At 40.5% G+C, this 15,136-nt stretch overlaps 1 protein-coding gene across 1 annotated transcript in view; it reads left to right on the top strand.

Annotated features, from left to right (window-relative positions):
- LOC125929813 (immunoglobulin lambda-1 light chain-like) overlaps positions 1-15,130 on the top strand; it is a 30,542-nt gene extending 15,412 nt beyond the window's left edge. Inside the window, exons 5-8 of the mRNA XM_049641315.1 lie at positions 1,543-1,872; positions 3,403-3,528; positions 12,261-12,308; positions 14,596-15,130. Coding sequence (XP_049497272.1) covers positions 1,543-1,872; positions 3,403-3,528; positions 12,261-12,308; positions 14,596-14,738 — 647 coding nt within the window. The 3' untranslated portion in view covers positions 14,739-15,130. The remainder of the gene's footprint in view (positions 1-1,542; positions 1,873-3,402; positions 3,529-12,260; positions 12,309-14,595) is intronic.
- The last annotated feature ends 6 nt before the right edge of the window (positions 15,131-15,136 follow it).

Raw genomic sequence — 15,136 nt, 5'->3', positions numbered from 1 at the left:
CTAAGGAAAAGAGGCAGGAGGCAAGCATCGTGTCTCACCATTCGGACATTGAGCAGGTTAGTCATTTGATTTTCAAGTTCTTTACTATAATGAATCACAAATATTCCTATAAAAAATAAAACTTCCTAAGATGAAAGCTAGATTATTTAATGCATTGACTAGAGTCTAAAATTATGTAAATATTGTGTACAATTAAATCATTAACCTTGTTTCAAATAAGATAACTTTTTAAATTAAAATCCACATATATAGTTGGTGACACATAGAGTATCTTACTATTATGATCAATAAAATACTACTTGCACTATAAGCAAGATATACAAAGTTAAAGCAAATATATTACGGTCTCATTCTATATACAGCATGAGTAAAAACTCCTCATTGTTTGCTTGCTGATTTAGCATAAAAATTAGATTTGCTGCACAGACAGAAATTCTCAAGAATATTTTTTCCTTTTCTTCTCAAAGGAGAAGTCCAATTCTTTTCTTAGGAAGTTGCCAATAAAATTATTATTCTAACTCCAAACTAGTCCAAAATAAAAATGAGTAAAACATTTGTGTTTCAGTTGGAAATCAAACAGGAAAGTGTTCTACTATTTATAATTTCACTCACTAAATTAACAATAAATGTATAATCAAGTAACATTCCAACATTCAAGTGACATGCTCTTGACAACTCTGATGTTTTGATGTACTTTTTGACATTATGTCTACAGGAAACTCTAGAACCATAACTGTTAACATTATGCCAGTTGCATATGTTCAGCAGGTGAAATCAAAGAGAATTGTGGGGTACTCCAATAAGTTCAGCAGGCTTGTAGGGCAGATTCAAATTTGGGGGGAGATGCTAAGCGTCAAAGCTTAGTCTTCTGGTCATGCTTCGACTTCAAATGAAATTCCAAAATAAAATGTGCTTTTAGTAAACATTTCCTTAAAGAAAAACAAAGTTCTGAATAGTGAATTACTTGGTAAGATTAATGTAAGAGCATTTCTGAAAATAATCAGAAATTTTTTTAAATAAAAAATTTGGAACTATTGCCACTTTGTCTCTAAATTAAAGGCATTGTAGATCATTTAGAGGTGCAGCTTTAAACATTGTCCTACTCAAAATCCTGACATGGTGCAGATGTGAGAGCAAGGTTATCTATAAAATCAGAAATCAAGGAGAACTCAGTATCAGAAGTGAGCAAGGGATCCTTATTTGAAGATAAAAAGTCAACTTGATAGATTTTCAAGTATGCCTAGAAATACATTCCCATTCAAACAAGTGACTGTATTGTCTAACAAAATTCCATGTTTTAATCCAGACTCTGCCACTTAGTAGTTGTGACTCTGAGCAAATTACATAACCTGTTGAACCTCTTTTCCCCATGGAAACTAAGAAAGTAAGCAACTCATAGCCCACTGTGGAGGAAAGGCCATTGTAAGCACTAACTCTATGGCAACTTTTCCTTCCTTTTACTATGTGTGGCAGTGGTTCCAAACCACGCAATGTTTGTGCTTCTCTCATAATAGTTTTATGCTATTCCATTTTCTCCCACAGATAAAAGTCCTGATGAGCACACTTCCCCCAAGCCCACGATTTTTCTTCCTTCACCTGCTGAAAGAAAACTTCATAAGGCTGGAACATATCTTTGTCTTCTTGAGGATTTTTTCCCTGATGTTATCAAGATAGATTGGAAAGAGAAAAATGGCAGAGCAATTCTGAAATCCCAGCAGGGAAACACCATGAAGACGAAGGACACATACATGAAATACACCTGGCTGACCGTGAGTGAAGAGTCAATGGGTAAAGAACACAAATGTGTCATCAGACATGAGAAGAATAAAGGAGGTGTTGATCAAGAGATTCTGTTTCCTTCAATAAACACAGGTATGTGCCTGTACACATGACTATAACCTCCCAGAACCCTATTTTTCCGCAATGGAATACACATTTTCTGTCAAGAATTAATGGAAAACAAGCAAAGAGAAATCCTTCCTTAGTGTTATTGGTTTTAATGGTAGCAAAAATGTCCTGCTATTTCCCCATAGAATTAAAATAGTATGGGCTTTAGAACATACGAAGAAAAAGAAAAAGACTATGGCTCATTGTTATAGCCTTTCTCACCTGTTTATCACCCAAAAATGAAGGTCACAGTGATGTTTTTTTAGTGTCATTGAATGGATTAAATGAAACAATACACATAAAAACACCTAGCAACCCCACACACCATAAATGCTCAAAAACAGGGGGCATTTTGATAATCTTACTTGATCAGGAAATAAGAATAATTATACATCTTTGAGGAATGTTCTACTCAGCAAAGTCCCTCTCACTTCAGTCCTGCTCTACTCAAAGTATAACCCATAAACAATGAGTTATAGGTGACAAAGTGCTGTTCATTTGATGGAGCCAGCTCGCAGCTCAACAAAAATAGTAATTTGGTTGCTGAGGTTTTAGTATGTTTCTCAGGTTTGAATTTTACACACCACCGTTAGGTGAAATTTGGTAAGTAAGATTGTGTGAGGCTAATCTGTACAAACATTCTTCCATGCTCCACAATGAACGTATTTCTACCCCTGGGAAATGCTGCCCAGCAAACACTTACTGCAGTACGAGCATGCGCCAGGCCTAGGAGGGAAGCAGGGCAGACCACTGTCCCAAGGAAGATCATTACAGTAGAGCGAATATACTTTTCCTAATCACTCAGGGTCACTCGTGATTCTGGCATGGTGTCCCAGAGGAACCCCATTGGTGCAGATGCTGGACATATTTAGACCATGTGGGCAGACAGCTGAATGTGCCCTGTGCCATGTGATCCAGCAGCTCTCTGGACTCAGAAGTCAAGTCCTGAGCATTGACATAATAGACCAAGGCCCCCGAGGGCCCACTGAACAGAACCAGTTTATACTTTTCCCTGTGGTTAACAAGCACTTTTTAAGCCACAGGGCAAAAGCAACAGGACATGTGATAGACTCAATATACGAGTCTAAAATTCTGAAGTCAGCCTTCGTCTTCTTGTGCCTGTTAGAAAGAAAACCACAGACCCACAATGGCAACAATTAGCTTAAACCCCAAGTCACTATAGCAAGACTTAATACCACCTAACCCAAGTGCAATTGTGACCCCCGGAACAGTGACCTTTAACTAGTGGACATGGGAATTTCCCAGTCAGCACTAGGAAGTTTTCCTGATTGACTCCTACCATTCCCCTTTGGAGGGTGACCTTGCCTAAAACAATGGATTCTTTGCTAATAATTTCCTTTTCTCCATCCCTATTGTTGATGGCGTTTCCTTTTCTATAATCCTAGAGGTCCCCTCTACGTGCTAGATGGGTTGCTGCCTGAGTCATAAGTCACTTGATTAATACAGCCATTAGCTCTTTAACATTTAGTTGGTTGAAATTTTGTCCTTTAACAGATTTGGTGGCAGCGACAGGATCTGAAGTGGACATCCACGGGCATTTAGAGACAACGCGAAACACAAGGGTGGTAACTGTGAACCCTTGGAGTTCACTATATTCCTCACCGTTTTCAAGGGCTATAGGTGAGTTCTTCCTGGTTCTGAGCTCCACTCTCTTTGCCTTCAGTCTCCTGATCTAATTGGCCTTCACTTCCAGGGTGGGTCAGCTTGGGCTGGGAGAGGGTTATGCCCAGAGCCCAAGTTGAGCTGGCATATTTGGAGCCCAGCTGAGCTGGCAGAAGCGTCCACCAGGAGCCAGGCCACTAACCTTTCAGACCACAGTTCCCGAAGTGGAAACCTTAGCAGGGTTCCAGGAGAATTGTTGGTGGTACACACAGAGCCTTCTTGTGGGCAGAACAAAGTAGCATCTCTTAGACACCCCCCCATACACGAAGGTGCACATAACTGCTTTTCTGGTTTTGTGGAGATAAAGGCTACTGCTAACAGGGATCGCAGAGATGGAAAAAGCCACAAAATCGGCGGGCACAGGTCACACATTTAAAGGCTGTTAGAATGAAAAAGAATGAAATCTTGTCATTTGCGACAACATGGATGGCACTAGAGTATATAATATGCAAAGCGAGATAAGTCAGACAAAGACAAATATTGTATGATTTCACTCATTGGTGGAATTCAACAGAACAGATGAGCATAAGGGAAGGGAAGGGAAGGAAAAATAAAATAATATAAAAACAGAGGGGGAGGCAAACCATAAGAGACTCTTAAACACAGAGAACAAACTGAGGGTTGCCGGAGGAGAGGTGGGTGGGGGGGATGGGCTAATGGGTGATGGGCACGAAGGAGGGCACGGGATGAGCACCGGGTGTTACATGTCAGTGATGAATCACTGGGTTCTACTGGAACCAATGCTACTATGTGTTAACCAGCTTGAATTTAAATTAAAAAAATAATAATAAAGCCTGAGGAACAATAAGCAAACAAACAAACACTGTTAGAATGCTCACCGTCTCAGGAACACTCCCCTGATAGTACAAGTTGCCCAGGGGATGGGTCGGATCAAGCACTAAGTCACCCATCAACCTCAAGAAAATTTCCACGCAAAGAGCTAGCTACTATGTAAAACACACGCAACCGCAACTCAGGGCACATCCCTTTTAGGTGTTAGTTTGGCACCAAGAAGCCCAAAGTTTTAGCTAACGGGACCCTGAAACTCTAAAGAGTCAAGTCCACCACCTTCTGGTGTACCTGCTTATTTTACTAACAGCTATAGTCCGGGAACGTACAGATATCTAGCAAAAATGGCAAAATCTTACCACACTCCTTTGTGTCCTGTGGAACTGGCTTGGTAACCATCATGTTGGAGACCCCAAAGTAAGGTGGGACACAAAAACGCCTACACCTCATTTGCGGCTACTTATGAATGGACAGAAGTGTGGGTTAACTCCATTCAAGTCTAGGGTCCCCTGCTGCCAGCCCTCAGGGGAATTACGGCCTAGAAATACAATGGCCATAATTAGGAACATTCCAATTAGATAAGGTCATTTAAGAATTTCCAATTAGGTAAGATCATTTAAGAAGTGCCGTTAAAAGCAAGGGTACTCAAATTAAACAGAATAGGAACACCTCCATTAATTGGCAAGCAGAAGGTTTGAAAGGTTTAAAATGCCAAAGTAATTTCAGGTGCCTGGGTGGCTCAGTCAATTGAGTGCCTGACTCTTGCTTTCAGCTCAAGTCATAATTTCCAGGTCATGGGCCCCGAGTTGGGCTCAGCACTGGGCATGCAGCCTTGCTTAAAAATTTCTCTCTCCCTCTGCTCCACTACCTGCTTCTGCTTTCTCTCTCTCTCTCTCTCTCTCTCTCATTATAAATAGATGAAAGAAAGAGAAAGAAAGAAAGAAAGAAAGAAAGAAAGAAAGAAAGAGCCAAGTTAGTTTCATTGAAACATTGATTGCAAAAGGCTATGGAAAATTAAAGATGGAAGAGGTACCCAAAGCAAAAGGCTGACATAACTCCTCCTTCTCCTCTCTTTGCTCCTTTGAAAACTGATTTCTAGTCTGAAATGTTTTCCTACTCAAAAAGACTACACAGCCATAAAGAGGAATCTGCCAAATTAAAGGCCTTACAGACATCCCTATCTCTACCTTCAAAGGAGGGCCCCAAATGAGACCTTCCCAGGGATGATGAAACTAGATGATTTTCTGGTAAGCCACCCTCTTAAACAGCAAAGTGCAAATTCTGGTAAGTACTGGGGCCTGCAGATGAGGTTCTGAAAAAACTGCCAGAAGCTAGCGAAGGGTAGAAATTCAGCAGAATCAGTTTCTTCTGAATCTCTGCCCAGTGCTTGGTCAGAGAGGATAAGAAAATTTCCTGTTGTCCCACCCTTTCCAAATCCACACCCATTGCTTATGGATCCTTTCTCTCCCAGAGACAGCCGTTGCCTCCTTGCTGGTGTCATCCTGCGTCACTGCTCTTAGCTCTCTGCCTGCCTGGGACATGCGGCTGTGGGTTCCCTTCCTCTGGCTGTCACTGTGGGTGATCCTGGATCTGGGGAGGGTAGTATCCTTAGCTCCCTTTCTGGGGACCCATCTTACACCCAAGGGGAGTTATTCCATCTGCCAGGAATACTTAAAACTGAGGGAAAGAAGCACCCAGAGGGAAAGAAGCAAATTAAGGCTCATGAGCTTGGATAGGTTCGGTCAACCTGTGATGTCATTTCACAAAAATCCAAGTCTTTGAGACACTGAGAGCAGCTGTCTTGACAAATGTGAACAGAACTAGAAATGCAGCTCTTGGGTCAATCCAGAGTTCCCCTGTCCCTTCACCCAACCCCACACTTCTCCTAGTTCCAGAAAAGGGCTTATAGATGGTTGGCTTTAGGAAAGCAAAGTCCTTCTTGCAGGAACCTGCATTCTTTCTCTGTCCTCAAAGTGATCCATCTGATCGCGTCTTTTAAATGTAAACACAGCCCACAAGTGCCTGGGACTGAGGGAAACTAAGGGAAAGAGGCCTTTTTAAAGTACAAACTGCTAAAGGGCTCCTGTGCCTAAACCCTGGCTCAGTGTCCTTCGTAGTTCCAGGGACACATACAAACCTTAACACTTTCTCCATAAATGTCTCCATAAATGTCAGTGACTCCAGGGTCTTTGCAGCGATCTGTGTGTCCACAAATACACGTCGTCAATGTGAGATATTTTTCTCTCTGGACGGTATTGTCAAAATTAGTTTGCAAAGAGCTCCATTTCTTTGGTTTGAACTCAAGCACTTTCAAGGATTGGGCATTCTAAACATCTCAGAAAGATAGAAACTAACCAAATGTGTTTCGACTTCACATGATCTGGGCAAATATTTGGTTGTTGGTTCAGTAAAATAGGAATGTCTTTAGAGTTATCAGCACTAAAATTAAAACTTTCACGTGTCTGGGTTTACTAAAAATCGAAAAAGTAGGTGTGATCTCTGTTACAAAATGTTAAAGAAAATAGCTTGGGAGAATGATGGACTTTGTTGTCTCATAAAAGTTTTACGGGTAATCTCAGCAAAACTGCTAAGAACCAGTAAATTGAATACACGTAAATAAAGTGAAAAATTTTAAATGCATTTTTAAATAGTCTCCCAAATCTTTTCGGTAACCTAAAACATTAATGTTTTGCTGAGTTAGGACAAATGTTAAGTTACACTCTTAAATATCTAGATCATTTCCCAGTAAGAAAAAATACCAAATTATTAGTTAACTAATTGTTAGTTAATTTGTTAATTATTAGTTAATAAACATAGGTTTATCTACTTTGGGCTTCTTTATTGCAGAGAAACTGAAGATAAATTTGGGACTGTTTGTAAACGTATTTTGTTTATGTTTTGCTGGTTAACAGTTCATAATTGCTTGCATTTTGTTTTTATTAAAAATGAAGTTTTCGGGGCGCCTGGGTGGCGCAGTCGGTTAAGCGTCCGACTTCAGCCAGGTCACGATCTCGCGGTCCGTGAGTTCGAGCCCCGCGTCAGGCTCTGGGCTGATGGCTCAGAGCCTGGAGCCTGTTTCCGATTCTGTGTCTCCCTCTCTCTCTGACCCTCCCCCGTTCATGCTCTGTCTCTCTCTGTCCCAAAAATAAAATTAAAAAAAAAAAAAAAAAAAAAAAAGAAGTTTTCTAAGAGTTAAAAATTTTAACAGGTGTAATTAAACTAGTGGAAATGATAAGGGAAACAATGCAGAATGTGAGGAAATTAAGATGTGTATTTTTAGTAAGAAAAAGTTTGAATAACCGATATAGATAGATAGATAGGGTTTTTTTTTTTTAAGTTTATTTATTTGGAGAGACAGAGATAGTGAGCAAGTGGAGAAAGGGCAGAGAGAGAAGGAGAGAGAGAATCCCAAGTGAGCTACGTGCTGTCAGCACAGAGCCTGAAGAGGGGCTTAATCTCAGGAACCCTAAGATCATGACTTGAGCCAAAATCAGGAGTTGGATGCTGAACCAACTGAGCCACCCAAGCACCCGTGAAATATATTTTTTGAAGGGGAAAAAGGATTTTCTCTTAAACAAGCCTGGTTATCTAAAGAGGGCAAACTCAGGACAATATCTGAATGTAAAAGAAAAAGTTGTAAAAGGTTTACAAAAAGGGGATGTTTAGAAAGGGATGTTATGTGTGATCAGGACCGACTAAGATTGGAATGAAAAATTTTCAAATCCCTAAGTTACCAGGTACAGCGTTACAGTTTGGTTTTCTCACTGTCAAAGGACAAGGGTTTTTTGGGGGTTTTTAGGTTTGTTTGTTTTCTTTGGAGTTTTGGTCTGCTTAAGTCTCTTTGACCTGGAACATTCCAAAGAATTTGCTGAACTAATTTGCCTTATTTGATATCTTAAAGCACGTGGGAACCATTGTCAAATAAAAATTCAGACTAAGTTTTCTTTATGTTGCATTTATAAGATTGGGGCACATGTAGCTAAAGTCCATGTGGTTCTCCAAAAAATGTCCCTCATTGCCAGACTTCGTTGTCCTGATGTCCTTGTAACATGGCACAAGTCACTTCTGAATCATAGAAATTAAAGTGGGAAAACAACATCAGTGTATTCAAGAAAGAGTCTGGGCTAAGGGAAAAACCAAGACAATCACCTGGTTCCTCCTAGCTCCTTGGAAAACCCCATTTTCTTGGTTTTTGTTTTTTCATTTCTTCATCCACCATAGGGCATTTAAGATGACTGCATTCACCTAAACAAGGGTCCGAGACTTCATACTCTAACCAAACATGAAATCCTTTCTACCTCTTTTCTTTTCCATTGCTCTGGCAATGGCCTGGAAAGATAACACCCTCATCTGTATCTCCCGGGTCATGGCCAAGGTGGGATAACCTCTGGAATTTACAACACCTTTTATTTTAGGCTAGGAGAAAATCTAACCCTGCTCCCAGCATTCCTTAAGCTAAATAAACCATCTAATTGGTCGAATGCCCTAAATATACATTCTGAGTTAGAAGGGGCCTAATGACCAGTATTCACTCCTTTGGCAGAGCCCTACTTCCCTGGTTGAGGATACATGTAAATGAGATTTGATCAAGACCTTCTCCTTCATTCTTAAAATCATTCCAGCACCTCTTGCTAAAGCAATGGCTACTCAACAAAAATCGTTAGACTCTGATGAAAGTAATTCTTGAAAATAAGACAACCCTTGATGATCTCTTAGCTGAGCAATGCTGAGTCTGTGCTGTAGCCAACACTGCTTGCTATACCTGGATTAACAGTTCTGGGGAAGTTAAAACTCAACAGCATCAGGTCACTGAGCAAGCCACTTGGTTTAAAAGAGTGACTCCTTCAGCAGGGTCTTTATTACTTATTTGATGTTAATTGCTTTGAGTCTTGGGAAGGATGGCTTCCAATTGTACTCAAAACATGGGGAATTATCTGGTTTATAGTAATGATACTAATCTGCCTGGTGCATGGTGTTCTCTCAAATTCTTTAAATGCAACAGCGCTGGTAACCTACCAACAAATGATCTCTCTAGAGATTATTAAGAACATTAAAAACAAACAAACAAACAAACAAAAATAAAGGGAACAGCATGACCAACTGAAAAATCATAAACTTGAAGTGGTTACCTGCGAACATCACAAGAGTGAATATTTCAAAGAGAAATACGAAGGCTGTGCGAACTTCAGAGCAGTTGCTGAGAGTGGTGTTAATGCCTTCTATTTTAATGCCATCTAGCACTTAAGCTAAGAGTCTGATCAAAAGAAGGAGTTATTAAAAAGAAAACCACAGGCTCAAAAGTGGCCTCACTTAGCTTAAGGCCCTAAACCAGTATACCAAGACTTCATACCTGCCCAACCCAGTTTCAACACCCAGAACTGTAGCCTTTAACCAGGGCATGGAATTTCCTGGTCCTCACTAGGAAGTTTACTGATTGACACCCTCTGTTCTCCTTAGGAGGGTGACCTTGCCTGAAACAATGGATTCTTTGCTAATAATTTTTTGTCACTCCTCTCTTTCCTGTAGCCCTTTGGAGCTCCCCTTTACCTGCTGGATAGAATGCTGCCCGATTCATTAATGCATCGTTTAATACAGCTGGTTAGATCGTTAAAGTTTGTTTGGTTGAATTTTTGTTTTTCACAGATTCTTAGTTTATCCAATGATCAAATCAGGATCAAACATTTATTTTTTACCTGGGCTGTGATGAAGAGCAAATGAAATTATCTTGATGGCAATCCTTGCTGTTGGAAACATGACATGAATGAATTTATTCATATATTTATTGTATTTACTTATACCTTTGCCTGAAACACACTAAAGTAAGCTCACACAGTCACCCCTAATTTTTATTCCTACAGCTAAGACGCAGAGAGGCAGCAAATGAGGTAAACATAATTTTAATGTAAGCACTGAGCTGAAGTGGCCTGTAATATTTTGATTTTTCTATTGGTCGGAGAGAAGTAAATTATATAGTAAGTTCCCTGTTAATGACGATGGTAAGGGCGAAGTTCCTGGTTATGACATGTCTTACTTGGCATTATTTCTGCAATGAATGTCTCCCAAGGTCTTCTCATAGCAACAAGGCTAATGGGGCCTTTCTATTAATGCAAGTCTACAGCAGATTTCTAGTGCTGTTTCTTGTACGTTTTTGTTTGTTGTTTTGTTTTCAATAAAAGCTTACATATGTATATATATACATGAAAGCACAAAACAGGGAAGTGATTCTGAAGAGAGACGAAAACTCACGTGGTCCATGTTTTCAACCGACCTGCGTTGAGAAAGAGCACCTAGGACACACAATTTTTATATGAAAATTGTTACCTTTCTGTCTTTACGTCAATCAGTGCGTGGTGATAAGAGATTTTTATTTATCTTTTTTGAAGTTTTTTGTTTTCATTCCAGTTAGCTATACAGTGCTATATTAGTTTCAGGTGCCCAATAGGATGAATAAACTCACTGTATGGAAAAGAAAGAGACTATTAAGTGACTTTAAAGTCAGCTCTTGAGGATCTTTTAACATTTAACATAATTATACTAACATTTTCCTTCTTGGGATTTACCACGAAATGTATCCCACAAACCCATTTTTTTTTAAGACCGCACAAAGTTAGATTGTGTGGAGTGCATAAAATTGCACCCCAGAACCATGTGTGTGTGGAAAAAGTTACATCGAGCAGAAAGAGGATAAATCAGAATAACCTTGCAACTCTCTCTTCCTGCATCCAAGCGTCCATGGTCTTTTCAAGGAATTTTGTCTTTGTATGTATGTGGGCTTTTTTTTTTCTTTTACCACTCTAGATAAATACAGCCCTCATTTTAGGTTTTATGTATTCAGACAGCTATCAGTGTGAATTGACCTGTCATTCTATCCTTGCAAAGAAGTGAGCTGAAATGCTGAGTTTCTGTAATAAAAATATTCTTTTGTTAGGAATCATTAAGATACTGGAAGAGGCGATTTCTGAGAGCCCACAATGGAGGAGTTATGTTCTATTTCTATGGATTGGTTTACAAGGAACTTTCCTCATGCTCTAGCTCATGGAAACCCCTGAAACCATCATTTTGAGTACTGGTTCTGTCCGTAAAGGGTAGGACTCTTGGCAAGTTACTTGGACTCTCTACAGTCTATTTCCTCTTGTCTAATGTGGAGTTTGCCAACTTCCACTCACGTCAGTGTCACTGGGGGTCAGATGAGATAATGCATGCGAACCTTTCACATAGTGCCTGGCACAGTAACAATCACTCAATGTGTATTGGTTTTCACTAAGATTGCTGCCATGTTCACAAACACAATCACTCTCAAAACTCATGTACAGTAATTGGGGATACTGGGGCATATGAGATTTGAACAGTAGGGCTGCTTTCTTTAGTTTAGATGAGAAATTTATCTAGACTCCTTACAATATGTAAGATTCTGTTGTGGATTCTAGGGTTGGAAAAATTTATCTGGTAGCAATCCTTCAGGTCACCAGTGGGTGCTGAGTACTGTATAGCAGTCACTTTTTTTCTGGTTATTTTTCCATTCAACAAGTATTTATAGAACATCTACAGTGGGCACTGTGCTACGAGCTAGGGGAAGAAGGAAAACAATGATGTCTTAGACATTACCTTCCAGTAGTGACAAAAAAAATGCATCATTCATGAACTTCAACAGCTTCATGTGCAGAAACACAATATATGAATTGATTTGCTGAATTACATAGAATCAGACCAGCCATTTCTGGAATTTGGGGGCTCCTATTTATAATGACTTTCTCCTCTCTGATGGAAAATTCTATCTATCTATCTATCTATCTATCTATCTATCTTATTCATCTATCCATCCATCCATCTATCCACAACACAGACACATGTCAAATAATGGATATGAACAATCAAGTAATAATTGCTCTCATTTCTTGTAGATCTCACTGTTATTAACTCTGCAAAAGCTTCTCTGAAAGATGAAAATGGTAAGTTTTTTCATGTTTGCTTTTTAAAAAGAATTGTTTTCATGTTTATTTATTCCTGAGACAGAGAGAGACAGAGCACGAGTGGGAGAGGGACAGAGAGAGAGGGAGACACAGAATCAGAAGCAGGCTCCAGGCTCTGAGCTGTCAGCACAGAGCCTGATGCGGGGGAACTCACAAACCGCGAGATCATGACCTGAGCCGAAGTCGGTCGCTCAACCGACTGAGCCACCCAGGCGCCCCTCCATATGTTTGCTTTTATGTTATGCTATAGAATTTTTTCCTTCTGATCAACTTAACTGTTGAACTTCCCTGACTTCAGGTAGAAATCTCACAATGGCTGGATCTTGCAAAATGGACTAAGTGACAATTTAAGTCAGTCCATCATTTCCCAGGAGTCATCATCACATAGTAAATGCTTGTATGGGAATGAGAAGAATATAAATTAGGGGTGCAGCGAGGGCCTGTTAAGTCTTTCAGCAACGGACTTCACTGTGGTCGCTGCTTCTACTGACGGAGGAAAACACGATATCAAGTGGCTTCTAGATTTTTTTTGAGTCTTTGTTCTTGCTCATAGTTAATAACATCAACTGACACTGAGAGATTGTTGTAGAGAAGACTCTGTGTGTACCGTCACTGCATTTTGTTTAATTCACTTAATACTCACCCATTCTGTTCCTATTTTACACATGAGGGCAATGGACTAAAATGAACTAAGTCCCTTGAACCATGCCACACAGTGAGGTCTGAGACTTCAACCCAGGCCATCTGAATCAAGAGCTCATACACTTACTAAGATTGCATTCTTCCTGTAACTCCAAAGCCAAGGTCCTGAGACAGCTGCACACATTGGGAGGAGATGTGAGTGCAGGGCTTCAAGTGCCACAGACTGGATTTTAAACCCAGTCTTTTCACTTTTAGTTGCATGAATATGGGTACATTATTTAAGTTTTCTGAGGCAACCAGGAAAAACACAAATAACACCTAACTCAGTTGTTGAAGACATAGGCCACATATGTGGAATGTCTAGAATAGGGTATCTCATTTAGCTGGCACATTGTAAGTATGGTTTCTGGCCCTTTCTCCCCACGTATGTACCACAAAAGTGATGAGGAGCATTGGCTCTAGTTCTGCCGATCTGCCCTCCATGTCCAATATCAAGGGGCCCCTGGACCTTAACTAACTATTACTTGACGAAGGGTAAGGAGTTGTGAGCACATCACCACTTGAGGTCCCTTCCACACCAGGGGGGAATGATTCTGGAGCTCTGAACCTCTGGAGATATAGCCAGTAAGGGAAATTTCCACAGGAACCAACAGCCTTGTGGTTCATGGAGTAGCCAGTCTGTCCCACCATCACTGATATCAATTATTTCTTGACATCATATATTTCCTTCTAAACTTCAAAAGATAATAAAAGCTACTGTCTTAGAACATCATAGCTACAATGAGAGATATTCAAGAAGGACAGGCAACTAAGCCATGAACTCAAGTTTGAGAGAATTTGTATTAAACCCTTTCTTCCATGTGATATTATGCCCTCTTAAGAAAAACCTCTCACCCACCCCACTATGAACCCTACCAAATTTCCATGGATTCCTAGGAATCTGACTCAAAGTACAACATGTAATAGCTAAGATGCTTAAATCAACAAGTCAACTTTATATTCATTCTTAATTATTTGATGCCTTTGGCACTTATTACGTGTAGAGATGCAGAATTACAGAGTGGCTGAGAATATGTGCTTGAATGTCATGTTTCTGGGACTTACTAACAGTGTAACATCAGGCAAATGCCTTCTTGGTCCTCAATTTATTTGTAAGGGGGGAATGAAAATATAATCTCATAGGTTATTTAAAATTAAATAAGATCAAAGCTTTGCTTGCACAGCTCTCAAATAAGTGCCAGGTGGATGTGGTTAATGGATATTGGCTATTATTCTTACTAGAGATGTAGTTGGGGTGAAGAAGGGCTAAAAGCTATTTTATCACCAATGCTTTTTTCCCATTGGATTCATTCATTTAAAATGATACTTTACCTTTAATACTTAGAATGTTCTGATTGAATTTCAGAGAGTTTGTTGAATGACATAACCTGCAAGCTGGATTCCTGGTTGTCCTGGTGGCAGTGGTAGTGCTGATGGGGGTGTAGATGTTTACTGTCAGGTTGTGGTGGTGTGGGGGTGTCACTTCAACCCAGGTCGTCTGAAATGTATAATGTCACCCACCCTCCCATTAATAAGTCCTTGCCTTTCAAAACAACAGGTGAAACTAACCGATGGCTTCTTTTAGACCCCCTGCAGCTGCAGCTCGTGAACACCTCTGCCTACTGCACCTACCTCCTCCTCCTTGTCAAGAGCCTGGTCTACACCGTCATCACCGCCATCTGTCTGCTTGGGAGAGCGGCACTCTGTGACAATGGGAAGAGTTCCTGACCCGTGGTGGCACAGGGTCCATGTTTCTCCATTGACTGTTGTCACTGAAAGTGTCTGCTATGGGTCTAGCGGGGCTTTCTTTCTGGGTGGTTCATTTCAGTTCACACGTTGTCTTTTTCTATGTGTCATCATTGCAGAATGGGTTTGCAAACTCCTGGGCAAACAGGAAATGTCACTCTGCACCAAGAACAGACTCTGCCATGAGTCAGGGGTGGGGCCAGGGGGCACCCACAGGGGCTTCAGCACCGCTCTCTCCTTCACGTCCACCAGCTCGTCAGCCACCCAGCACCCTCGCCTCTGAGTACAGCCGGCGTGCAGCTTCCATAGCGGCCCCTGGGGCTCTTTATACAAATAACTGCCTGGAGGCCTTTTATTTTACATACATGGAAGCCTTCATC

Source organism: Panthera uncia, chromosome A2 (assembly GCF_023721935.1).
Source record: "Panthera uncia isolate 11264 chromosome A2, Puncia_PCG_1.0, whole genome shotgun sequence".
In the NCBI taxonomy this organism is placed as follows: Eukaryota; Metazoa; Chordata; class Mammalia; order Carnivora; family Felidae; genus Panthera; species Panthera uncia.
This window is presented reverse-complemented; position numbering and strand designations above follow the sequence as displayed.